Raw genomic sequence first — 26,127 nt, forward strand, 5'->3', positions numbered from 1 at the left:
GCAGCTGCCTTTCCCTTGCTGCTAGTCTCAAAGACATCATCGTCGTCCTCGCTTTCAGCTGCCTACCGTGCTGGAAATTTCAAAAGCACTTACTTTTCTTCACCATCCTTACATGTTAGTTTCTTCCACTTCTCATTCAACATGGTAATCTCACACCTTATTTCCCGTGGGCTACGAGCAGACATCATCTTGTTTGAATAGTATCCAAAATACTAAGTCTCAAATTCACTACCCACCTTACGGAGCAAGGCGTCGCTACTGATGAACTCCTCGAATGTTTCTACCTTACTCTCCCTCATAACGTAGCGGGCACTGGCTAGAAGAAGTTTGGCCATGAATTCGTTGAAAAGATGGGGGGGTTCATCTTGTAGAGAGAGCACAGTGAAACAGAAGGAACATTGTGGGGTTTTACTTTTTATAGGTTGGGAAGGAAAGAGTTTCTGCGGGAACATGTGAGCGGGAGAAAAGTGGCGGGAAAATTGGGCGGTAGAAAAATGGCGGGAAATTTCGGCGGGAGATAAGTGGCGGGAAAAAAGGGCGGGAGGAGAATGGTGTGAAAACTGGGCGGGAACATGTGACCGGGAAATAAGTGGCAAGAAGATATTGGCGGCACATCCATTTCAAATTAAGAATTAAGTAGTAATTAAGATATGTCTGATACATAGGTCATGCATAAATAAATGTGTGATAAATAGGTGATACATATGTCATACATCAGCCGCCACGGCGTATGGGCTGTCGTGCGGGTGGCGTAGCACGGGGTGTCCAACCGTACCTCTCCGGGGGCCGGATGTGGTAAGCAGGGATAGAGGATCCGGACTCGGGGTCGGACTGCGTCTCCTGTGCGGGGTCTGGTGGAGGAGTCTGCATACCGACATAGTTCTGCTGCGTGTTGGAAGGTGCGGACGTAGTGCTGCGTGTATCCTGTGGCACGAAAGATAAGTGATGTCATACTAAGTAGAATATAGTTGATATGGAAACCAATAGATAGAATGGTACATACCATGTGGCTTGAGATTATCCTCCTGCTGCTGCTGCCACTGGTCAAAAGCAGCTTGTTCATGCTGGTGTTGAAAGTCGTCGAACGAACCGTGGTGCTGCTGCTGCCACGACAAACCTCTAGCCTGGTCAGGAGGTGGTGGTCTTGGCGTCGCCGTCGGTGTGAAATATGGACGTGGATCGTGTCGTCGTTGTTGCTGTGTGGAGGGGCGCGGGGGAAGGTGGCGGTGCTGAACGACGTCGGAAGTACAGCTGCACATGATAGCCGTGTAGATTCCATGTAGCTTCTCCTCGAGACGCCTCAAACATGACAACTGCTGCTTGCGTGGCAGAAGAGGCCCAGTCAACATCGAACGTGTGTACCTACCGATGTCATCATGTAGGTCGGCTGTCATATGAGTCTGCAAAATCATGGTACTATTTAATACACGTAGAACCCAATATGTAAATGGTAGGTATGCTCGGGAATAGAAAAGTACGTAGTGCGTGATGTCGATTGGCGGCTGTGAACTGAGTCGGATACATATCCTGCATAGTCGCTGGAGGCGCCTCGACTGAATCAGGCGCCGGGATGAGGCTCACTTGCGTGGCTGTCATGTACCTCTACAAATATGCGTCAAACTCATGTGGATCAAACTGCTCATGGTGAGGCTAGACTCGTGTTGTCGCACCATCCCAATCAGCAACGAACGTGGCAAGGCGCACAGAAGCCACCACTGCGCTTAGTGGCTAGTAGAGGTAGTGTCGCTGGCGGAGGATCAACCAACTGCCGAGGCTGAACTGCCTCATGAACATCTGCTGGGCCATTACCTCCACAGAAACATCGAAGATGATCTTCGACTGTGTCATCTAGTACACAGAATCACTATAGCACAGGATAGAGATCCCTCCTCGGTATCTTTCCTGCGCGGCTGCCTCCGTGTAGGCCTCCCAGATCACCACCCTATCACCGTGCACGTCAAACTGCTCGATGAACGAAGGGTAGCAGTTCCTAACCTGGTCGCGAGCAAATCGTCTCTGTGGAAAGGAATACAAGGCCATGGCCAATATAAAAATGCAAGGCCATGGCCGATTGAGAGGCCCCCAATCGATCTATCAACAAATTTACATCTACCTTTTTACTTATGTTTCTCTTTTGTTCTTCTTCTACCATGCCTTAGCAGCCCAAAGGTTTGGTCAAATCTTTACCGTTTTTCTCCTCTCCGAAATCGATGATCTTTAGTTGATTTGCTCGGAAATCATCCTTCCGCCGTCACAAAAGCACGACGGTTATCATGTTGTTACGCTCAGTGGAAGAGACAGGGACCATGAAGGGACTGCTCCCCCCCTAACTTGGAGAATTTCACTATATACCCCTGCTTTTCTATGCAAAAATCCCCTCAGAAGTAGGCATTTTTTACTAGTTCGGCCCTCCATAATAAATTTGGTACTTTGTTTTGTTTCATTGGCCCCTTTCATATTATTTTCCTACCTCCGCCACTAGTTGTGCTGCAGTTTTGCGTGGCAACAACTGTTAGAGTATATATCTGTATATTGTAGTTTCCCCATATGTTAGGGGGCTTCCTGCATATTTGCGCCTGTACATGTACTATATATTGTGGCCTTTGGCCCCCTGGTAATACAAGCTGTCTATTCCTATCATGGTATCAGAGCTGAAGGTTTAGCTCCTCTTTTCTCCTCGTCACAGCCGCCACCTCGCCCCGGTCTTCGTTGCCGGTTCCGATCTAGTCGCTGCCGCTTTTTTTTTCCCGTCGCCGCCCGCTCCTACGAGTCCTCGATCGATCTGGTCGCTCCCACGAGTACTCGCTCGCCCCGTTTCGTCGCCCGCTCGCTCTCCTCGATTGCCCCGTCGCCTCGTGGCCCCGTCTCCTCGATCGCCCCGAGCACCCTGAGTCTCGTCTCCCGTCGCCCGCTCCCTCGCCTCCAGGTCATCCCGCAAGGAATCGCCTGCCTCCCGCCTCCCGCAAGGAATCGCCTGCCTCCCGCAAGGAATCGCCACCCCTTCATCTGACACTTCATCTGCCAGTTCTCCTGCGGTTGCTGCTTCTGTCACTGGATCTTTTCAGCAGTGGCATCATTGGCTGGGTCACCTCTGTGGCTCCCGTTTATCGTCATTAGTTCGTAGTGGTCTTCTGGGGTCTGTCTGAGGAGATGTGTCTTTGCATTCGTGTTAGGGTTGTAGGTTAGGCAAACAGATTCAGCTTCCCTATCCTACCAGTGCGTCTGTATCTCAGCGACCTTTTGATTTAGTTCATTCGGATGTTTAGGGTCCGGCTCCCTTTCCTTCGAAAGGGGGTCATCGATACTATATTTTGTTTATTGATGATTTTTCGCGGTACACCTGGTTGTTTCTTATGCGCTCTCGCAGTGAGGTGCTCTCTATTTATCAGCGTTTTGCAGCCATGGTTCGTACTCGGCATTCCACGCCTATTCGTGTGTTTCGTGCTGATTCCGCAGAGAGCATATCTCCTAGCACCCGCGTGGTGTTCTTGCTCGAGCAGGGCACCCTTGCCCGCTTCTCGTGTCCCGGCGCCCATGCTCAAAATGGTGTCGCCGAGTGTAAGCATCGTCATATTCTTGAGACTACCCGTGCTATCATGATTGCTTCCTCTATTCCGCCGCATTTCTGGGCTGAGGCTGTCGCTACATCGACTTACCTCATTAACATTCAGCCTTCTGCTGCCCTTCAAGGTGGCATTCCTCTCGAGTGTCTTTCTGGTCGCTCTCTAGATTACTCGACTCTTCATTCATTTGGGTGCGTTTGCTATGTTCTTCTCCCTCCTCGCGAACGCACCAAACTGTCCGCTCAGTCTGTTGAGTGTGTTTTTCTCGAATACAGTGATGAGCATAAAGGCTATCGCTGTTGGGACCCTGTTGGTCGTCGGATGCGCATCTCTCGTGACGTCACGTTTGATGAGACGCGTCCCTTCTATCCTCGCCCCACCTCGGGTACTTACCAGGTGGATGATATCTCTTTTCTTCTTTTTTCAGATGCACCCCCTGCTGTCCCTTCTCCTCCCCCTCCTAGTTCTGATGCGCTCCCTTCGACTTCAGCCGTCATCCTCTCCTCCGTCCAGCTTCCCCTAGTACTCCTCGTTCTCCGGCTTCGGATTCTTCCGATGTTGTTCCTTCTTCCTCCTCTTCTCGATGAGTCGTCTTCCGCCGATGAGCTTCCCTCTTCACGGCCTCGTTCGTCGCCGTCGTGCTCCGCACCGTTACTCTCCTAGTCGGCATGGTCTCTCCGTCGCATTCGAGCCGACTTCGTATCGGGATGCCGAGCGTCATCCCGAATGGCAGCTTGCCATGGCTGAGGAGATCGCTGCGCTTGAGCGCACTGGCACCTGGGATCTTGTTTCTCCCCCTTCTGGTGTTCGTCCCATCACGTGTAAGTGGGTCTATAAAATTAAGACCCGCTCTGATGGATCTCTTGAGCGCTATAAAGCGCGTATTGTGGCTCGTGGCTTTCAGCAGGAGCACGGCCGTGACTATGATGAGACTTTTGCCCCTGTGGCTCATATGACCACAGTGCGTACTCTTCTTGCTGTTGCTTCTGTTCGACGCTGGTCTGTGTCCTAGCTTGATGTTCAGAACGCTTTTTTTAATGGCGAGTTGAGTGAGGAGGTTTACATGCAGCCTCCTCCTGGGTATTCTGTTCCCGATGGGATGGTTTGTCATCTTCGACATTCTCTCTATGGCCTGAAATAGGCCCCTCGTGCCTGGTTTGAGCGCTTTGCCTCTGTGGTGACTGCTGCTGGTTTCTCTCCTAGTTTTCATGATCCAGCACTTTTCGTTCACACTTCTCCTCGTGTACGCACTCTTCTTCTTCTCTATGTTGATGATATGATCATTACTGATGATGATCCTGAGTATATTGCCTTTGTCAAGGCTCGTCTTCGTGATCAGTTTCTTATGACTGATCTTGGTCCTCTTCGCTATTTTCTTGGGATTGAGGTTTCTTCCACTTCTGATGGCTTTTCTATCTCTCAGGAAAAGTACATTCAGGATCTTCTTTCTCGTGCTGCTCTTGGGGATGAGCGCACGGTTGATACTCCTATGGAGCTTAATGTTAAGCTTCGTCCTACTGATGGTGATCCTCTTCCTGATCCTACTCGTTATCGCCATCTTGTTGGGAGTCTTGTTTATCTTGCTGTCACCCGTCCAGATATTTCTTATCCTGTTCATATTCTGAGTCAGTTTGTCTCAGCTTTCACCACCGTTCACTACAGTCATCTCCTCCGTGTTCTCCGTTATCTTCGTGGCACGATTACTCGTCGCCTCTTCTTTCCTAGTTCCAGCTCTCTTCAGCTCCAGTGCTACTCGGATGCTACGTGGGCGAGTGATCCTACGGATCGTCGTTCACTTTCTGCTTACTGTGTGTTTTTTGGTGGTTCGCTTGTTGCTTGGAAGACGAAGAAACAGGTAGCGGTTTCCCGTTCGAGTGTTGAGGCTGAGTTGCGGGCTATGGCTTTGTTGATTGCTGAGGTGACCTGGTTACGGTGGTTGCTTGCAGATTTTGGGGTCTCTGTTACGACACCCACTCCCCTTTTGTCTGACAGTACATGTGCTATCAGTATTGCACGTGATCTGGTCAAGCATGAGCTGACCAAGCATATTGGTGTTGATGCTTTTTATACACGTGCTCACGTGCAGGATGAGGTTGTTGCGGTTCATTATGTGCCTTCAGATTTGCAGTTGACGGATTTCTTTACAAAGGCACAAACTCGAGCGCAGCATGACTTCTTACTCTCCAAACTCAGTGTTGTGGACCCACCGTGAGTTTGCGGGGGGTGTTAGAGTATATATCTGTATATTATAGTTTTCCCATATGTTAGGGGGCTTCCTGCATATTTGCGCCTGTACATGTACTATATATTGTGGCCTTTGGCCCCCTGGTAATACAAGCTGTCTATTCCTATCAACAACATGCAAACTTACAAAGACTTCTGATATTTTTGTGGATGTATATAGCATGCTATGTAATTTGAAGTTCGGTCCGTTTATGTTAAAAATAGCAAAAGGGAGTTTGTCTTTTTTTTTTTGTCAAGAATCCAAATTATGAGCTGGTAGTACCGACATAAGAATTTTAATTGCAAAACAAGACCTTTGTAGTTAACAATTACCAGCTACAAATTGCTTAATGTATCACTAATCACCTTTCTCCAAGGTGTTACTCTGCATATTGTACTGATTCTGAAACACTACAAATTGGGAATACAGATAGAAGAAATCAAATTGCGGAGAGTTTTGTTGATGAATTTTAAGTTACCAAGCACCAGCTACAAATTGCTAGACACAACATCTTTCCCAACATGAAAAATCACTTTTCTCCAAGGTTCTCGAGAGTGGACTTTTGGAGCAGGTGCTTGGTGAGCACCCGTATCCATACCGTGTATACTGCATCAAGATTCGTGCAAATTCTTTTTGTTCCCCTCTCAAACAATTTCTCATTTTTGTATCTCTCACACCACACATTGTTTGAACAAAAAAAATTGCAGATCACTTAAACATAACAATTGGAAACGTGGGAAAAATATTTTGGATTTTTTATTTTATTATGTATACATGTATTTCAAGAATTTGTTTTGAATTTTAAATTATTTGAAATTTGAAATTGCACAAAAAAGAGAAAGTGGAAAAGTGTGAGAGTGAGTATTCTGTATATTTCAGCAAGTTCTGAAACACTAAATCTTACTTCAGTTCATCTGCTCCCTTCCATCACCACATGTACATAACAGGCAAATAAACCTTATTCGTGCTAGTTACAATTGCAGTATTGCATTGCACGTTTGAGATTGTTAGAACACGAGGTTAACAAGCCACGAGTTGTGGGTCAATCATACTAGAATGCTCGAGCCCTAAACCCTGTGAAGCTTGTTAGCAAAGGAGAAGGCCTTCTTGACCATGGAGCTGCCGCATCTTGCTCGGCTCCTCACCCTCAAGATCGGATGCATCTTCCTATGTCTGCTTCAGCATCTCTGCTGACTCCACGACTTGTATGATTTTGCACCGCCGCTTGGCGTCGTCTGCCTCTCGGTACCCTTCCTAGAATTTGCTTTGCGGCCTCAATCTTCTCCTCGGAGCAAAGTCTGGCACCGGCGCAGTCGCGGTGGACGATGTCCACGGCGGCAAGATCACACACCTTCTTCTTGGTTATCTTCACTGTCTTCTTGAGCAGCGGTGGCCCTGCCGCGATCTTTGGCGTCTTGACCCGATCGCTACTCACGATGGTAGACGTCCTCTTGGCAAGCTTAAGTTGGTGCATAAGATATCAAGAAATTTTATTGACATGATAGGTTAGTTCACAGTTACAGAACAGGCTACAGACATGATAGATTACTTCATAATTACAGAGCATGCTACAGAGGAGACAATGTTGCAGTGGTATTACAAGTTTTGAGCGAGACATCTGGAATCGAAACTCTCCTAGCTAGAAGGCTAAATCACTAAACCCTATGAAGCCATCCTTGTGACGGTGACGGTCTTCTTGATCATGGAGCTGCCGCACCTCGCCTGGCTCCTGTCCCTCATGATTGGGTGCTTCTTCTTCAGCGTTTGCTTGATCATCTCCGGCGCCACCACCTTTATTGGCAGACGTCGTCGCTTGGCGTCCTCCGCCTCTCGGTACCGTTCGTTGAACTTGCGCTTTGCAGCTTGTATCTTCTCCTCGGGGATGGGCCCGACACGGTCGCCGCGGAAGATGATGCCCGGGGCGATGGGATCGGACGCCCTGTTTGTTGTGATCTCCACCGTCTTCTTCTTGGCGGATGTCTCCGCCACGAGGATCTTGGCAGGCTGCGTCGCGTGAGGCGCTTGTTGTTGCTGGTCGATCTTCTTGGGCTGCTGCGGCAGGCGGTCCAGGAGCTTGGGCGCCGTGGCTTCTTTGACCTTGGCGTCGTCTTCCCGGACGGAAGCCCTCCACGCGGCGACGATGCCGCCGGCGAGGACGCGGACGCGCTCCGAGCCGTGATCCTTGTGCAGCGCGCGGACGCACCTGGCGAGGTCGGTCTTGGCGAGCACCGTGGGCATGAGCGGGAGCAGCCGGAGCGTCTCGAGGGACTCCGCCATGACGTCGTCGAGCAGGAGGCAGAGCCGCTCCGCCTGGTCGTCGTCGGCGGCGTCGCAGAGTCGTTCGACGATGTCGCCCCTGGCGGTCCGGAACTCGCGGCGGGAGAACTGTACGGGGTCGAAGGCCTCGATGGCGGCGTCGATGGAGTCGAAGGCGCGGAAGAAGGGCTTCCAGCGGCGGAGCGGGCTGGTCTGCACGGGCGCGGCCATGGCGCGCGGCGGATCGCGATGGAGAGCTTGCAATTAATCTAGGGCTCTGAAACGGAACTGTCAAGTCTCAAGCCGGTGGATGCGTGTGCAGAGGAGCAGAACTGCACAGCTTATATTGATCATCACGGAGTAATGTCGGAGTCGGTGCTGATTACGTTCAGAAGAATTCCCGTCCGTGTCCGAGTTCGACTCAGCAGTGGCATCCATGATCCATTAGTAGGTTGCGCGCGCGCCACGAAAACTTGGACAGGTGCAACCTCTTGTACTGTACACACATATGCGCGGCCACCTCTCCTCGTTCGCTGCCGAAGACGCCATACATTTGGTGCTCGTCGCTCGCAAAAACACAATAGGGTGTGCAGCAGCTATGTACGTCGACGGCCACTACCCCACAAACCTCTCTCACAAGTCGTCTTCCCTTTCCTTGTTCTACGCGCATGACCACGCTCCTCACGCCCACGCGATGCCGTCGCCACCGCCGCCGCCGCCTGCCGCTCCGGCCGCCGCCAGCTGAATCTTCCGCGGCAGCTGACCGGTAATACAACATCGACATCTCCTCCCTTGGTTCCCCGCCGTTGCTGCCCTCTCCAGCACCCACACGCAAGCGCCCGTGAAACCCTAGCCGTGGAGGCGGCGTGCCCGCCCGCCACCATCAGATTTGTATGTCTATATTTTCCTGGTTTAATATTAATGTTTGTGTTGTAGTCTTCCCCGCTCTTGTGCAAATGGTTTCACTGGATAGACAAGGAGAAGCCGGATTGGGCTCGCCGGGAGGTTGAGGAGAAACACCGGCGTGCATGGGCAAGGTTCTTTGACGAGGAGGGTTGCGAAAAGGCTGCTGCTAATGATAAAGCAGAGCGAGAGAGGTAGATCCAGAAATTAAGTGAGGTGAATCAAAAGAAGATGGATGATGAGGCTGCACGTAGGTATGCAGAGGAAGAGGAGTGTAGGGTGACCCGTGAAGCGGAAATAAAGAGATTAAAAGAAAGAGCTGATGAGGCGCAAATGGCTGAAGAACGCGGAGACAAGTCTAGAAAATGGCCACAATGGACGCAGGAAAAGTAGAGTGATGTGTCGTACTAGCTATGTATCTTAATTCCAGTTTTAGTTTGTCGCTATATCTTAAATTCTGCTCTAGTGATTAGCCGTATTTTAATTTCAGTTCTGTTGTATCTTAATTTCCTGAGATGTCTTAATAAAGTCATGTTGATTTCACACTGAAAGCTACAACCTAGTGGAAGATACATCGGTACAGAAACTTAAACGCAACAAATTACTACAACTTAGTGGAAGATACATCTCACTTAAACGCTATGTGCGCTACATGCCCTTGCTCTTGCCCTTCTACGATGTAGCTCTCTTGCCCTTGTTGCTAGGCATGAAGTCGTCGTCAGAGTCGACGACCGGCGGTGCAACACTCTTGCCCTTCGAGGAATTGGAATTTTTGCCCTTCGACGATGTAGCTCCCTTGCCCTTGCTGCTAAGCTCGAAGTCATCGTCAGAGTCGACGGCCAGCGGTGCAGCACTCTTGCCCTTTGAGGAGTTGTCCCTTTTTCCCTTTGACGATATAACTGCCTTTTCCTTGCTGCTAGGCTCAAAGACATCATCGCCGTCCTCGCTCTCAGCCACCCACCATACTTGAAATTTCAAAAGCACTTGCTTTTCTTCATCATCCTTCCATGTTAGTTTCTTCCACTTCTCATTCAACCTGATAATCTCACACCTTATTTCTCGTGGGCTACGAGCAGGCATCATCTTGTTTGAAAAGTATCCAAAATACCAAGTCTCAAATTCGCTACCCACCTTACGGAGCAAGGCGTCGCTACTGATGAACTCTTCGAATGTCTCTATCTTACTCTCCCTCATAACGTAATGGGCACTGGCTAGAAAAGGTTTGGCTATGAATTCATTGAAAAGATGGGGGGATTCTTATGTGGGGGATTCATCTTGTAGAGAGAGCACACTGAAATAGAATGAACATTGTGGGGGTTTTATAGGCTGGGAAGGAAAGAGTTTTAGCGGGAAGATGTGAGCGGGAGAAAAGTGACGGAAAAATATGGCGGTAGAAAAATAGCGGGAAATTTTGGCGGGAGATAAGTGGCGGGAAAAAAGGGCAGGAGGGGAATTGTGCGAAAACTAGGTGGGAACATGTGAGCGGGAACATATGACCGAAAAATAAGTGGCGGGAAAATATTGGCGGCACAATCACTTCAAATTAAAAATACAGTTGTAATTAAGATATGTATGATAGATAGGTCATGCATACATAAATGTGTGATACATAGGTGACACATATGTCATACATCAGCCGCCACGGTGTCTGGGTTGTTGTGCGGATGGCGGAGCACGGGGTGTCCAACCGTACCTCTCCTGCCTCTCTAGGCTTCTTATAGAGTTTATACACATGAAAGTCGATTGTGATATTGAAGAGCTGCACAATTGTTTCCTTCTTTTGAAAAGGTGAAGCATGCAACCATTCAACCATTATTAGATATGAAGGTGTAATGATATGGGCGCAACAATTAGTCTCTCTTGAAGAGGAATGTTGCCACATTATAATTAATTACTGAACTTTCTCATTGTAGGTTCTCATCAACATCTTAGCTTTTTCTGGAGTTACACAATAGCATTGTTCCTTTGCTACAAGTAAATTTTACATGTTTAGTTATTATCGGTTTTTCTTGAAGATTTTATATTAAGATTTATCTATATATTTGTTATGGGTGTCCTTCATGTCGTTTGCTTTATCACTTTTGGCTTTCACAAACTTTATGGCCGGGGTACCTTCTTAGCTTTTAGATGGAGGCAATCAGCTGTCCAGTTTTTTCTTCTTCTAATTCTAAAATTACTGCTGTTTCAGTTAGATTTTGAGAAAATTGTACCACACATGCATAATTTTGCTTGGTCATTTTGTAGGATTTCACCAGTCAGCATTATGGTGGGGTATTGCGTCTCTAGTTCGAAATTCATCTATCAGGGACCATTTAGTGGTAGACTGATAGGAGATGGAGATTGGCGCTGCCGCGCTGGAGTAGAGTGACGAATTTAACACCATCGTGATGTGTACCCTAGGAGTGTAAATGTCTCTTCTGGTCTGCGACTACAAACTGAATCAGTGTTTTGAATGCTAGCGCTGTGGGTTCGTCATGGACAAAAGGAAATTGTGTACACCTGTAAATATTACTACTTCTACACGAATGACTCCATGAACTCTCATTTTATTCTTTGTAATATAGCCATTTCTCCTTCAAAATAGCTTGTTACCGAAAGAAGGCAAAAGTTGACAGGGGGAGTTCAATTTTTTGTGGATGCAGCTTGTATGCAATCTTTGCTGCTTTCATTCCAACATGTAAACCTTCTAATGTTTCTGTGCTACGCAATTTTAAGTCAAGTTTTCTTAATTTTGTCAAGAATAGCAAAAGGGGGCGTCTGATGAAATATTAATGAGTTAGAATCCAACTTGTGAGTTGGGAATACGAACGGAAGAAATCAAACCGCAAAAGGAGAGCTTTGCTGATGAGTCTTCAAGTTACAAAATCACCAGCTACAAATTGGTAGGCGCAACATCTTCAATATGACCAATTACCTTTCTCCAAGGCGTTAGTCTGTGCATACAAGATTCTGAAACACCAAGTCACACTCTCAATTCGATCCCATGTACATGTACAAAACAGGCAAACAAGAAACTGTGTTGCCCTATTCGTGCTAGTTACAATTGCGGTAGCACATTTCATGTTCGAGATTGATAGACTGACACACGGCGAACAAAGGCTCGATTGAGTGGTGGATCAACCGTCCTACAAAGCTATAACGCTAGAGCCCTAAACCATGCGAAGGTGGCTAATAATGGAGAAGGTCTTCTTGACCATGAAGCTGCCGCACCTCGCTTGGCTACTCTCCCTCAGGATTCTGTGCTTATGTTGAGGGATAAAATATAAAGAATTTTGTTGACATCATCATAGATTACTTCACAATTACAGAACGTGCTACAGGAAAGTTAATTTTGCACTCGTATTACAATTTTGAGCGGAGACATTTGGAATCGAAACTCTCCTGGCTAGAAGGCTAGATCACTAAACCCTATTATGAAGCCATCCTGGTCACGGTCACGGTCTTCTTGATCATGGAGCTGCCGCACCTCGCCTGGCTCCTCTCCCTCATGATCGGGTGCTTCTTCTTCAGCGTTTGCTTGATCATCTCCGGCGCTACCACCTTTATTGGCAGACGTCGTCGCTTGGCGTCATCCGCCTCTTGGTACCTTTGATTGAACTTGCGCTTTGCAGCTTGTATCTTCTCCTCGGGGATGGGCCCGACACGGTCGCCGCGGAAGATGAGTCCCGGGGCGACGGGATCGGACGCCCTGTTCGTTGTGATGTCCACCGTCTTCTTCTTGGCGCACGTCTCCGCCACGAGGATCTTGGCAGGCTGCGGCGTCGCGTGGGGCGCTTGTTGTTGCTGGTCGATCTTCTTGGGCTGCTGCGGAAGGTGGTCCAGGAGCTTGTGTGGCATGGCGTCTCTGACCTTGGCGTCGTCGTCCCGGGCGGAAGCCCTCCACGCGGCGACGATGCCGCCGGCGAGGACGCGGACGCGCTCCGAGCCGTGATCCTTGTGCAGCGCGCGGACGCACCTGGCGAGGTCTGTCTTGGCGAGCACGGTGGGCATGAGCGGGAGCAGCCGGAGCGTCTCGAGGGACTCCGCCATGACGTCGTCGAGGAAAAGGCAGAGCCGCTCCGCCTGATCGTCGTCGTCGGCGTAGCAGAGGCGTTCGACGATGTCGCCCCTGGCTGTCCGGAACTCGCGGCGGGAGAACTCTGCAGGGTCGTAGGCCTCGATGGCGGCGTCGATGGAGTCGAAGGCGCGGAAGAAGGGCTTCCAGCGGCGGAGCGGGCTGGTCTGCACGGGCGCGGCCATGGCGCGCGGCGGATCGCGATGGAGCTTGCAATCTAGGGCTCTCAACTCTCAAGTCTCAAGCCGGTGGATGCGTGTGCAGAGGAGCAGAAGTGCACAGCTTATATTGATCATGGAGTCGGTGTCGATTAGGGAAGCGCGTGCGTTCTCCGTCCAGTCCGAGTCCGACTCAAGAGTGGCATCCATGAGTTGCGCGCGCGCCACGAAAACTTGGACAGGTGCGTACATACGCGCGGCCATCTCTCCTGGTTCGCACCAACAATCCCATGGCCGCCGCGCGAGCTGCCGCTGCCGCTGCCGAAGACGCCATACGCGCCATGATCGAGGACCACGCCACCTGCAAGAGAAGGCGCGTGTCGGGAGCACCGACGACTACGAGCTGACGCGCGTGCTCGGGAAGGGAGGCTTCGATCGGTGCCGTCGTCAAGGCGCGCCACCGGCACTGACGTCGCAGCTCAAGTCCCGGCACTGAGAGAGGAGAGGTCGGGAAGGGGAACGCGACCGACCAGCTCCTCGGGATCTTCCGCGTTCTGAGCTGTTCCCAGAGGAGCGCCTGTCGCAGGACGGGTTCGAGGTTTTGGCCGTGCTCCTGACCTGCGACCCCGGGAAGCGTTTGGCGGCGACGGTGGCGCTGCAATGCCCGTGGTTCGCTGGCTCCTCTGCTGCTGCCGTGTTGCCAAAACAGAAGATGCCTGCTCTACCATCCTTCCGGGAGTTAATTAATCGCCTAGTTACCGCCCAGTGAGATTGTTTCATCATCTTTTGGAGTGTTCTTTCAGAGTTTCAGTCCTCGAGGTCACCAGATGATTTGTTTTGTAATGATTTGTTTTTTGTTATTCGGATTGAACTTCCCATTACATTTCGGTGCCAATTCCAGTTTGCTGTATATTGTATCGCTACAGTAATATGCTTGCATATGATAAGGTCAAAAAATATCTATTGTAACGGAACTGCAAGTAGGCTTTCCGGTATGCTTGCAGCTGCTATGCTGAGAGCAGCAAAAGTAGGGTGCACGGGACCTCCCTTGCATTGAATCATCATGTTTCATTCAATAACAATCCGATTCAAATTCTTGAAACATAATGAAACTCAATAATGTTGTTACGAATCCTAAAGCACTTGACAACATGGAATGAACGGAGGGTATAAAGACATTTCACGTGCTATGTTCTGCTGTAAAAATCATTTCAGTTGTGCAGAAGGGTAGAATCTGCCTTTCTGCAACCAAACGAGGAAACTACAACACACTTGTTACTGTGCTGTCAATACTGAAGTACCTCAATCTCAAGAGTAGCAAAAGCACTGTCACACACACACAAATACTACACTATTTGTTTCTAACAAAGAAAAAGGAGAAAAACTTACATACGTATAACTATGCTCACCTGAGAAACTTGCTACAGCATGTTACATGTCATACAGAAAAAAGAGGCTTGACCAAAGATACACCCATACATCCTATCACTATCACAGTACCACAAAATACAAAAGAAAATTCATCTGTACAACGTAGTCCTTTGTTTTCCCTAATAGTAGAGTTGATGTCAGTATCGTCTGAGAATACATAAAACTGATACTCATTTCATACAAGTAGCTTATGAATTATACTTATCTGGTAAAGGACTAAAACAAACAACAGGAGAAAAAAAAACATACAACTACCCATCAGCTACATAAAGCGAGCAACCCCGACTGCAGAGGTTTAATCTTACTTGAGGTCCAATCATCTGTTTCAAGCAAATACAAGCAACTTTGCGCCAAAAGATTCAGTATCACAGTTTGTACATTCAGTGCTCAGGCCCTGGCGCCATTTGTTTTCAAGGAGGTTTGCTGAAAAGACCGCTGGACCTCAAACTGAGTTACTAGCTAGAGAGAGCTCATGTACTTCAGTGAGCATCCACTCTTCTCCTGTTTGTCCTCCAAGCACTATCGCCTTTGTTCCTCCAACAACACAGGTGCTGTGGCCCCAGGCAAACCGTGGAGGTCGCCCAGGAACATTGAGTATCCTCCAGGTAGGTTTTTCTTCTGTCGGATCCAAAAGATACAGCTGTGATGCCGAGTGGAGGCCTGCCACTGATCCACCAAATATTAACACTCTTCCCCCTGGCAAGCTCACAGCAACATGATCAAGACGAGGAGGTGGACCAGCTCCAGCTGGATTTCCTGCCCCAGGCATTCCACTCCCAGTGAGGCACCGCCAGCAGGGCTCTTCTTCACTTAAGTCCATTGTGAACACATCACTAGACCGCAATCGGAGAGGACCACTCTTAGCAAGACCACCAAACATCAGAATTTTCCTACCATCATAGACAGACATTGAGTGACCCAATCTAGAAGGTGGTGCCCAAGATGCAGGTACTTCCCTCCACACAGGTCTGTCCATGCTTACATCAAGAAGATATGTATCACTGAGTAGTACACCTGAGTCGGCGCAGCCACCAGAAACCACCAACTTCGTCCCATCCAAAGTGCAGGAGCTGTGCCATGAACGTGGTACCGGTGGTGCAACACCAGGAACCTCACGCCAAGTTGGGTGCTTTGCGTCCAAATCCAATATGAATACATCATTTAGCAGGCCCTGCCTTCCACACCCACCGAAGACAACTAACCAAGATCCATTTAGGCAGGATAGTGTATGGCCCCAGCGACCTGGAGGAGCTGCACTTACATTGATATGTCTCCATTCTGGATTGCTGGCATTCAAATCCAACACAAAAGTATCATTCATTGGTTGCATATTAACACCTTCCCCACCAAACAGAACGACACGATTCCCTACAGCACAAGCACTGAAGTTGCATCTGGATGGCTCCACTGCACCTCCAACTGTCAATTTCCTCCAGGCAACAGATTCCAGGGTGGTCAGTTCTCTCGCCAGACGTCCCCAGCCCAATCTTCTTGCGGCAGGCACTGTCTCAATAGCTCGTGTAGTCTCACTACCCCATGCATTACGGCAAACCATTTTCCAAAGATCTTCATTCTTTGTCAAGTCATACAACCGTCTACACACAGAGCTCACAGATGCTATATCTCTTGGTGACAACCTTGACAGGATACTCTGGCAAAGTACTTCATCAGTCAACTGGAAGAGACTAGAATATTCCCGGCAGAAGTTGCTCTGTCCTGGTCCCGTGGATATGGGTCGGAAAGAGTTATCTGGAGCAAACCGTGTGGATCTCACAGGTTCCCTTGTAAATGAGCCAGGTAATGGTCCCAAATTAACATTGGCATTGGTGAAGAACTGAATGCCCATATAGTGAGTTATGATATCATCATCTCCATATATAGGGGTCATATGCAATCTGTTCATCAATGGAAAGCCATCTTTTCTGAAATTTAGCAAATCACCGCGGAACTGGGTACCGTTGTCAATGCATAATCGAATACCAGAAACTACAGCAGCATCAACCAAGGGGTGCCTTCTTTGAGCAAATGGGCCTCTACATTGCAGGAACCGACTGAAAGAGGAGGAGAAATAGCAGTGTGTAAGAACATCAAGTATATTAAGTTCAACAATAAACAACTGCACACAAATGTGTCAAGAAAAGAATCACACTTGCTAACAAGATATACTATTTCCAGTTGCCGGGAAATCTGGTAAACACTACTTTCACATTTATTTAGCACACAAGAATCTTGGTATCCTACAAACCCCCATGGCAGTAACAGTCTCGTTTGCTCAGAACTTTTTTTCAGCAACCCCTTAATTGTCATGTGTGTTTTGAGCTGAAAAATGACACGAAATGTGAACCATAAATAGCAAATGACAGTTCCAGGTCTTCTTGCTAATGCATCCAGAATCTATACCTCATGATTTGAAAATGCAAGACAACTTGATTACCATCACAGGGTAATAATATCTTAAATGAGTTTCTAAATTCACAAGAGAAAGCAAGCGATTGGACAGCAGAAAATCTTAAACCACGTTTTCACAAATCAATGTCACCATTGCAAGTCACATCTTCATATTTACATTCAACAAATCATCTCTTGGCAAATAATCTGTAAATACTAAATAAAGACTAGTGTTTCCTAGGCAAGTTTTTCAGGCTGAGGTAATTTTGATAGTAATAATAGTAACTGCTAGATCCTTAGATCTAATATAACATGCGATAACTGAGTAAAGTGCACCACAGGTCCACAAACTTGCATGGGTTATCACGTGGACCACTGAAATTGGAATTGCCCAGATTTAGGACCCTAAATTTGTATACAAAAGATAGCCAACTTTTCTGATTACGAGATAATAGGTATATGAACATTACTCTTCAAAAAGAGGGACGGGGGCTTTCTGCACAAGCATGTTGTTAATGTCGAGTGCACAATGTTGCCATGTGGCCAGCAAGGTACACGCTTTGATATAAATAGCAAATTATTTAGATTATATTGTCAGAAATGCAAGATTAATTGAGCAGATGAAGCAGAAGCTCTATGCACAGCTGTACACTTCGAAATAAAATCTAAAAACTTCAACCAGCATTTTATTTCATTATTTGTTCCATCAGATAAGATCACTAGAACTAAGATTATTTTTCAGAAGCTCTTTCACTGTCGTAAACTATTAATAATGTACTAGGCACTTAGATATCCATGGGCCTCTTCCTCTTGTACTTCTCTACCATATGCCCAATAATAATAACAGAGAAGATAGCACCTAAGAGTTAAGAGAACTTAGGATCTGACTATCTGAAATGTCAATAAGAAAACACACTTCTACAATATCAGAACACATCACAGTTTACTACTTTGCTATCTAGATGCGTGCCCTAAAATTTGAGCTCCGGTATTCATTTCCATATGTAACTTTTGTTTGTTCTAACATTTCATGTAATGGATTATTGGGCATCTTTCATTAAATATAACTTATACAAAAAAATCGACAGTTTGATCACTGGAAACTCAGGGGTCTGGAAGACTGGACATGATACAGAAAGTTTGAACGAGGACATGACACTACTTTATTTGCAAGAGACAATTACAATAGATAATTTGTTGATTTCCATGTGAAGGTGCTAAGCAGCTAAGGTCCAACAAATAAGTTTTGTTAACTGAAAAAAAGAATGACACCAATTGATTGGCACCTGTTACAGATATGCTTTTGTTTGCTATCTACTATTATATACTAAAAGAAATATAATTTTTTTTGAGGCACCAGGTTAATTCACATCATCATTATTATATTGACGGTTGGATCTTTAATTTAACACTAGGATTTAATTAGCCTCCCATGTTACAAGATATGCCTACTGGTCGTTGGATCTGCAACTTATGCTCCACGATTTATTTGAAAATCAGGCACCATACGATTTTCACAGGATGTGCACCCATATAGAGTCCATGTGAAGCACGGACATTGAAACAAAATCCAAAATTGAACATTATGTGGTCCTATACACGCACAGGACTGTCCTACCAACCAGTACGTAAAAGGCAAGAAGATGCCATGAGCCATGTTTGCACCCATCACTGATCATGCAATATTAATGCATATGCATGCAAAACCATAGAAAAAACAATTGGAAAAAATGCTCATGTGGAACGATCAAAGTTGCATGAGGTTAAGAGTACTTTTTAGAACCATGGATTAGCAAGCACTCATACTATTTATTTCCTTAGCGGCTCAAGTCGTATTGTCCAAGAAAAAATCACACTGGGACGGCAGAGATAATAGACGATGAGCTAAAAAGTACCAGTTTTGCTAATTCCCCGCGTTCCAAGAATGTCATAGTTCTCAGTTGACGCAGAGAGCCGTTGATAGGACACCAAGATCCGAGTAAGATTCGTTTTTTAAATACCGCATGTTCTTTTAGCTAGATTAGCAAATTACTCCCAACACAGTAATTTCTTTAGATTTATATGAATAAATTTGTACAATTGACCTCAGTCAGAGAACCGTCGATATGACGCTGAGATCCATGTAAGATTCATCTTTTATGCATGTTTTCCCCCAGGTAAGCAAATTATTACAACGCTACTTTTTTTAGATTCGTACGACCAAACTTATAATATTGACTAATCATAAGTTCATTTTGAGTCGATTGAGAACAGTTTCTCCTCTAGATGAACAAAATACAACAAGTGGACTGAGACATTGATACAAACCATAAGACAGGTTAAAGAAAATGTTTCCTACAACACCGTGGATGGCATTGAGAACCACTAGCACTATGGCGTAGACAACGATTGCTAGGACGAGATGGGAATGAAACTAGGAGACCTTCATTTTGTACTGTGGAACATGCCCACCCACACGATGTTTCAAAGTTTCAATGAACACTCAAACAAAATAATAATGTACTAACTACACAATATAAGTTGATAACTTATTCCCTTGCCTAGCATGGGCCTGGCTGTTGCTTAATGTGAGGGAGCTGGCTATGGTTTGGAACAAAGGAGAGTTCACTGGATATGTATCTTACTTTTCGCTGATGAAAGAACTTGAGTACTCCAAACTAACATAAGAAAAAATAACTGCCTAAAATCCGAATATTAATAAAAAGGAAACAACAAGCCTTCGATCGTCCACTTTAATTAAGATTAGGGGTCCGGTCAATGTGGTCACATACTATACATATAGATTATTCCCAGAGAAAACAGATAGAAGCTACAACATGAATCGGCCATTATTTAGAAGTTCTTGCATCTATATGCTATATATAAAAACAAATATGGCCAATGAAAGGATGTATATTAGATATTCAATAAAAAAATACATCCAACCATCAACATAATGGATGTTGTTCTTATTAGTAGACCACACAACCAATAGATTTCCTTAAGTGTCCTAACCGATCCTTCTAACAGTTCATCATAACTTCAGCCGGACATACAAAATTAGACTATATTTGGAAAGCACAATGTTTAGAAACATATATGCTGGAAATTCTTACATCAAAGAAAAACATCGGATCAAGCTAAACAATTTGAATATTAATATAATGTATCAAATCTATTGATTGTAGTATAATAATTACAAATTAATATACTACAGGCAATAGATTTGATAACTATGTATGATGAAGAACAAAATAAACTGAGCATCATAAAAGTAACCAAAAGATAAAATAATGTAGATCTACATAGTTGTACCTAAACACACCATGTTTATTAATTCATAACAAAATGACCCATGAGTAATGGGTCGAGTTCTACACGCGTCCGAGCAATGTCAAATGCATGCCCATATCAACGAGACCACCCACCACGCACACATGAAGATACCCATGAAAAAAAAAATCATGCCCATGACCAGATTCTTATACATTTCAATTGGTGATATAATAATATGTTTCATATAGAATAAAAGTTAATCATACACTTGTATAGCATGAAAAAGAAGCTGAATTTTTTAGTTTTAGAACAAAAAATCCATAATTGAATAAGAGAGCCAGAGTTTGTAGCTATATATGCGATATATCTACTAATGCTCACATGTCATGTATAAATAAGAACTATTTTTGAATTATCTAACTATTAATTGAGTAGTACTGGAATATGGGAGTTAGATACTATAATTATATATTTGAAATATAAGTGACAGCCCATATGTCGCATAGAAAATGAACTATTTATTTAGTTATCTAACTACTAAGCTGACAACCCATGTACAAAAATTACACACATTTCCAGCTGATGACTAATTTCGTTGCGTTCCTACGGCAGAAAATGATACTCATACCGCACTATCCTACTCATATATGTTGGATATCCATGGGTACCTGTACCCATGGGTGAATTCACATATTTACCTATTGACAAGGATAATATATATTTTGATTTAATTCATGAAGGAAATTTACTTTGCTATTCCATTGGTAAGGCCATCAAAAAACCATTTGACCATTTCTCGGGTGGGTTCGACCTTACTTATTATTTGAACAGCGAACATACAGGCAACCACGAACAACTGAAACGCCGTACCTCAAAACTAGCATGGCAGGAGATTAATATTATGCATACACAGCATCTGTTAACAGGATGCAAACAACACTAGCGAAGAAGGCGGTTAACCACGAGCAATGACCAGGGGACGTTAGCCATAACAAACACACGTCGCTGCTTTCCATTTCGTTCAAAGCATATGCGTCCTCTAACAGCTAACCCGAACAATTCCCCAATATAGACACACATCTCTTGCTTATTAGCACCGCTACAGAAGCTCATGGCGTAGCAAACCGAACAGCAAAGTTAGGTTTCAATCAATTCTAGGTGGCACGAGTTCTAATAATACATGAACTAAAACAAATACTACTGGACAAGGCAGAGCTTACAGTCACGAGCTAATAACCACAAACAACCACAAGGAATCTTGGACATAACAAACGCACGTCACTGCCTTGTTATTTCGCCCAAAGCACGCGTCCTCTAACAGCTAACCCGAACAGTTACCCAATATAGACACACATCTCTTGCTTATTAGCACCACTGCAGAAGCTCATGCCATAGCAAACCCAGCGGAAAAGTTGAGTTTCGATTGATTCTAGGTGGCAACAGTTCTAATAATACAGGAACTGAAACAATACTACTAGAGAAGGCAGCTCTCGCAGTCACAGGCTAATAACCACAAGCAACCACAAGGAATCTTCAGCATAACAGGCATGCGTCACTTTTCGATATTTTGCGGCAAAAGCATGCGTCCTCTAACAAGTAACCTGAACAATTCCCCAATACAGATAGACTTCTGTTGCTACAAATCACTGCTACGGAGGGTCCTGACGTAACAAGCCAAACCAACTAGTAATTAAGTTTTTCATTCGATTCTAGTAATTCCTAAGTGGTGGAAGCAATTTCAAATAATTCAGGAATCGAACTGAAGGAAAAAGAAAAAGCACAGGGTGAATGATGGGGAACGAAGGAACTCACCAGTTCCTGCCGAGCACCTCCTCTGCGCGGTACCCGGTGGCGTCCTCGAAGCCGCGGTTGACGTAGATGATGGGGCAGTCGGGCTCGAGCGCGTCGGTGACGACCAGCCCGTAGGGCCCCGCCCCGCGGAGCATCCCCTCGATCGCGAACGTGAACATCCCGCCGACCCCGTCGCCTCCTCCGCTGCCGCCTTCGCTGCCGCTACCGCCCCCGACGACCAGCTCCCCTCCCGTTTCCTGCTCCTCCATCTCGTCCCCGCTCCCCGCGCTGGCGGCGCCGTCGGACTCGCTGTCCCACTCCATGGCGCGCGCGCGCGGGCGGGCGGGCTGGCGGCCGAAAACCCTAGGTCCGGATCCGGGCTCCCCCGCCGCCGCGGCTCAGCCCACGGCGGTGCGCGCGCGTGCGGATTGAGGTCGGGATTGGGTGGGAGGTTTTGGGGGACGGGGGGAAATGGTGGGCTGGGGCTGGGTGTCGGGGGAGGAGGAGGGAAGAGGAAGACGAACGAGTGGACGGGGAAAGGGGCGGCACGCACGGTGGCCTCGTCGACGTCGTCGCCCACTGGAGCCGTCCTCTCCGGTGGATCTGGGCCGTCGGATCGGATCTACAGGCACGCGGACGGCCCGGATGGGCGGTTCCAGAAGTGACCAGGCGCGGCGAGGCACACGGACCAGCTGCACGGAGCCCCGGAGTGGCGCACTGGCGTGGTTGGTTTTTTTTTTTTTTACACGGAGCCCGAAGGACATAGAAGCTTCATTGTAAATAAACGGTGGGTGTACAATAAATTACAAAGGATCCCATAAAATAGAAAAGTACACATAGGCCCCTGATATTTGCAGAAAAGGCCTCACTAAAAGAAAGGAGAATGCAATCGAGCCCTTCTCTTTCCCCACCGATGAGCAGGAGGTCAGCCATGTCGCCATCGAGCTTCAAAGCGGGGACAAAACCACTTGCTTCAAAGACGGCGTGGGATGCGACCGCCAACCTCGGAAGGGGCCTCCGATGGAGGTTGAATATTTGCCAGGCTTCACTGGCGTGGTTGGTTTGGTTTCCGATCTCTCTACATCTTTCGGTAGCGTCGTAGCACCTGTTTGGAGCATCTCACGCTATATTTCGGCATGCTGTATGTTTGCTCCGATCGCGCTGTAAAAGTTTACCATGCGCGCTACGTGTTGTTTTCTCCCACCAAAAGTGCTAACTAAGAGCGCGAGCGTAAAAAAAAGTTTCCCCGCCGCATGCTCCAAAATACAATAACCACACACAACTATACATCTAACAAAATCAAATAAACCTTCACAAATACAAATAAATGTACCATTTATTATTACAACACAAGAATATAACAAGTACATCGAATTATTCACAACAAATACAACAACTTTATGGATCAACATACAACAATACAACATAGTTTTCAATCAATATGCAACTATTGTTGCCCATGCCAATTCCACCATTCTTTCATGAGATCTTTTTGGAGCTCATCATGTGTTTCGTTGGAGCGAATGGAACGATACGAGGCAATGAACCGGGCAATCCTATATGCGGACCTTCTCATTTGCACGGGAACCCTCGGCAACTCATAGTAGGTATGATCCACATTTTTTCCACGATCAAACTCTATAATCATGTTATGCATGATCACACAAGGGGTCATGATATACCAAAGGCACTCTTGATCCCAAAATCTAGCCGGTCCCCTCACAATGGCAAATTGGGCTTGCAAAACCTCAAATACTCTCTCTACATCTTTCCTAGCCGCCGCTTGTGCATTGTGAAATTGGGTTTGTTTCTTACCTCGTGGTTGAATAACCGGCTTCACAAATGTTTGCCACCTTGGATAGATGTCGTCGGCGAGGAAGTAGCCATAGTTGTACCTGTGTCCATTTGCTTCAAACTCCACCAAGGAACCTTCCCACATTGCAAGTCTTGTCATTAGTGGTGGCCGGTGAAGAACATTGATGTCATTGCAAGACCCGAGCACTCCAAAAAAATGCATGCCATATCCAAGTCTCATGATTGACGACCGTTTCAAGGACTATGGGGGCATCTTTCTTGTACCCTTTAATTGTCCATGTCATGCCGCTGGAAAATTCTTGCAACTCCAATGCATACAATTAATTGAGCCAAGCGTACCTATAAATCTCCGGTCGGCATTGAACTCCAAATTTCTTGCCATGTCTTGAGCATTGGGGGCTCTCAAGTATGTGGATCCGAAAACATTCACAATTGCCACGGCAAAGCGCTTGACACACATGATAGAGGTGCTCTCTCCCATGGCCAAGTGGTCATCAACTAGATCCGCCGGTATACCGTATGCCAACATACGCAAGGCGGCAGTCACCTTCTGAAATGTGTTATGTCCAAGTTCTCCGGCGGCATTTCTTAGTTGCTCAAAGCATCGATCATACTTGGTCACCTCCATTGTGATGTGCTTGAACAAGTTGATGCTCATCCGAAAACGCCGCTGAAAATAACTTTCGGGAAATATCGGATTCTCATTGAAATACGACCGCATCAACTTCGCGTGCACTTCAATCATTTCTATCCACAACTTCTATCTACTGATGGTGCTGTCGTGGAAGTCGGCAATCTTGTTGGGGAACCCCAAGAGGAAGGTGTGATGAGCACAGCAACAAGTTTTCCATCAGTATGAAACCAAGGTTTAATTGACCAGTGGGAGAAATGCATGACTTCTGAAGGTGTTGCTAGCTGACTAGTGGCAGGATGCACTACCGGCATCAGCAACAACATGGAATCTGCACACAACACAACCAAAATACTTTGCCCCAACTTACAGTGAGGTTGTCAATCTCACAGGTTTTGCTGAACACAAAGGGTGATGGCGTGTAGACACACGTCCGTTGGGAACCCCAAGAGGAAGGTGTGATGCGCACAGCAGCAAGTTTTCCCTCAGAAAGAAACCAAGGTTATCGAACCAGTAGGAGCCAAGAAGCACGTTGAAGGTTGATGGCGGCGAGATGTAGTGCGGCGCAACACCAGGGATTCCGGCGCCAACATGGAACCTCGCACAACACAACCAAAGTACTTTGCCCCAACGAAACAGTGAGGTTGTCAATCTCACCGGCTTGCTGTAACAAAGGATTAGATGTATAGTGTGGATGATGATTGTTTGCAGAGAACAGTAAAACAAGTATTGCAATCAATAACTACATCCTCGGACATAGCATCAATGTTTTATCCCTAGTGGCAACAGCACATCCACAACCTTAGAACTTTCTGTCACTGTCCCAGATTTAATGGAGGCATGAACCCACTATCGAGCATAAATACTCCCTCTTGGAGTTAAGAGTAAAAACTTGGCCGAGCCTCTACTAATAACGGAGAGCATGCAAGATCATAAACAACACATAGGTAATAGATTGATAATCAACATAACATAGTATTCTCTATCCATCGGATCCCAACAAACGCACGTGTAGCTTTACAGATAGATGATATTGATCATGATAGGCAGCTCACAAGATCAGACAATGATAGCACAATGAGGAGAAGACGACCATCTAGCTACTGCTATGGACCCATAGTCCAGGGGTGAACTACTCACACATCAATCCGGAGGCGACCATGGCGGTGTAGAGTCCTCCGGGAGATGATTCTCCTCCGGCAGGGTGCCGGAGGCAATCTCCCGAATCCCCGAGATGAGATTGGCGGCGGCGGCGTCTCGCATGTTTTCTCGTATCGTGGCTCTCGGCATCGGGGGTTTCTCGACGAAGGCTATTTGTAGGCGGAAGGGTAGGTCAAGGGCGTCACGAGGGGCCCACACCACGTGCCGGCGCGGCCGGGCCCGGGCCGCGCCGCCCTGGTGTGTCGCCACCTCGTGGCCCCACTTCCTTTCCCCTCGGTCTTCCGGAAGCTTCGTGCAAAAATAGGACCCCGGGCGTTGATTTCGTCCAATTCCGAGAATATTTCCTTACTAGGATTTCGAAACCAAAAACTGCAAAACAAAGAATCGGCTCTTCGGCATCTCGTTAATAGGTTAGTGCCGGAAAATGCATAATAATGACATATAATGTGTATAAAACATGTGAGTATCATCATAAAAGTAGCATGGAACATAAGAAA

The 26,127-nt window shown here is 46.7% G+C and overlaps 1 protein-coding gene across 1 annotated transcript; it reads right to left on the reverse strand.

Annotated features, from left to right (window-relative positions):
• Positions 1 to 14,615: 14,615 nt before the first annotated feature.
• Positions 14,616 to 22,461, reverse strand: LOC124702834 (adagio-like protein 1). Its single transcript, XM_047235015.1, has 2 exons — positions 22,045 to 22,461; positions 14,616 to 16,640 (listed from the first exon to the last, which is right to left on the reverse strand). Exons 1-2 carry the CDS (start codon positions 22,344 to 22,346, stop codon positions 15,032 to 15,034), a joined length of 1,911 nt encoding a protein of 636 aa, XP_047090971.1. The 5' UTR covers positions 22,347 to 22,461; the 3' UTR covers positions 14,616 to 15,031.
• Between the last annotated feature and the right edge of the window lie 3,666 nt (positions 22,462 to 26,127).

The sequence above is a fragment of the Lolium rigidum genome, chromosome 1, assembly GCF_022539505.1.
Source record: "Lolium rigidum isolate FL_2022 chromosome 1, APGP_CSIRO_Lrig_0.1, whole genome shotgun sequence".
NCBI lineage: Eukaryota > Viridiplantae > Streptophyta > Magnoliopsida > Poales > Poaceae > Lolium > Lolium rigidum.

Bases quoted from the DNA above. Each gene is read 5' to 3' on its own strand.
- LOC124702834 (XM_047235015.1), bottom strand. From the start codon at position 22,346: ATGGAGTGGGACAGCGAGTCCGACGGCGCCGCCAGCGCGGGGAGCGGG. The intron at 16,641-22,044 runs GTGAGTTCCTTC...CTCCTCTTTCAG, and splicing joins GAGGTGCTCGGCAGGAACTG to TCGGTTCCTGCAATGTAGAG.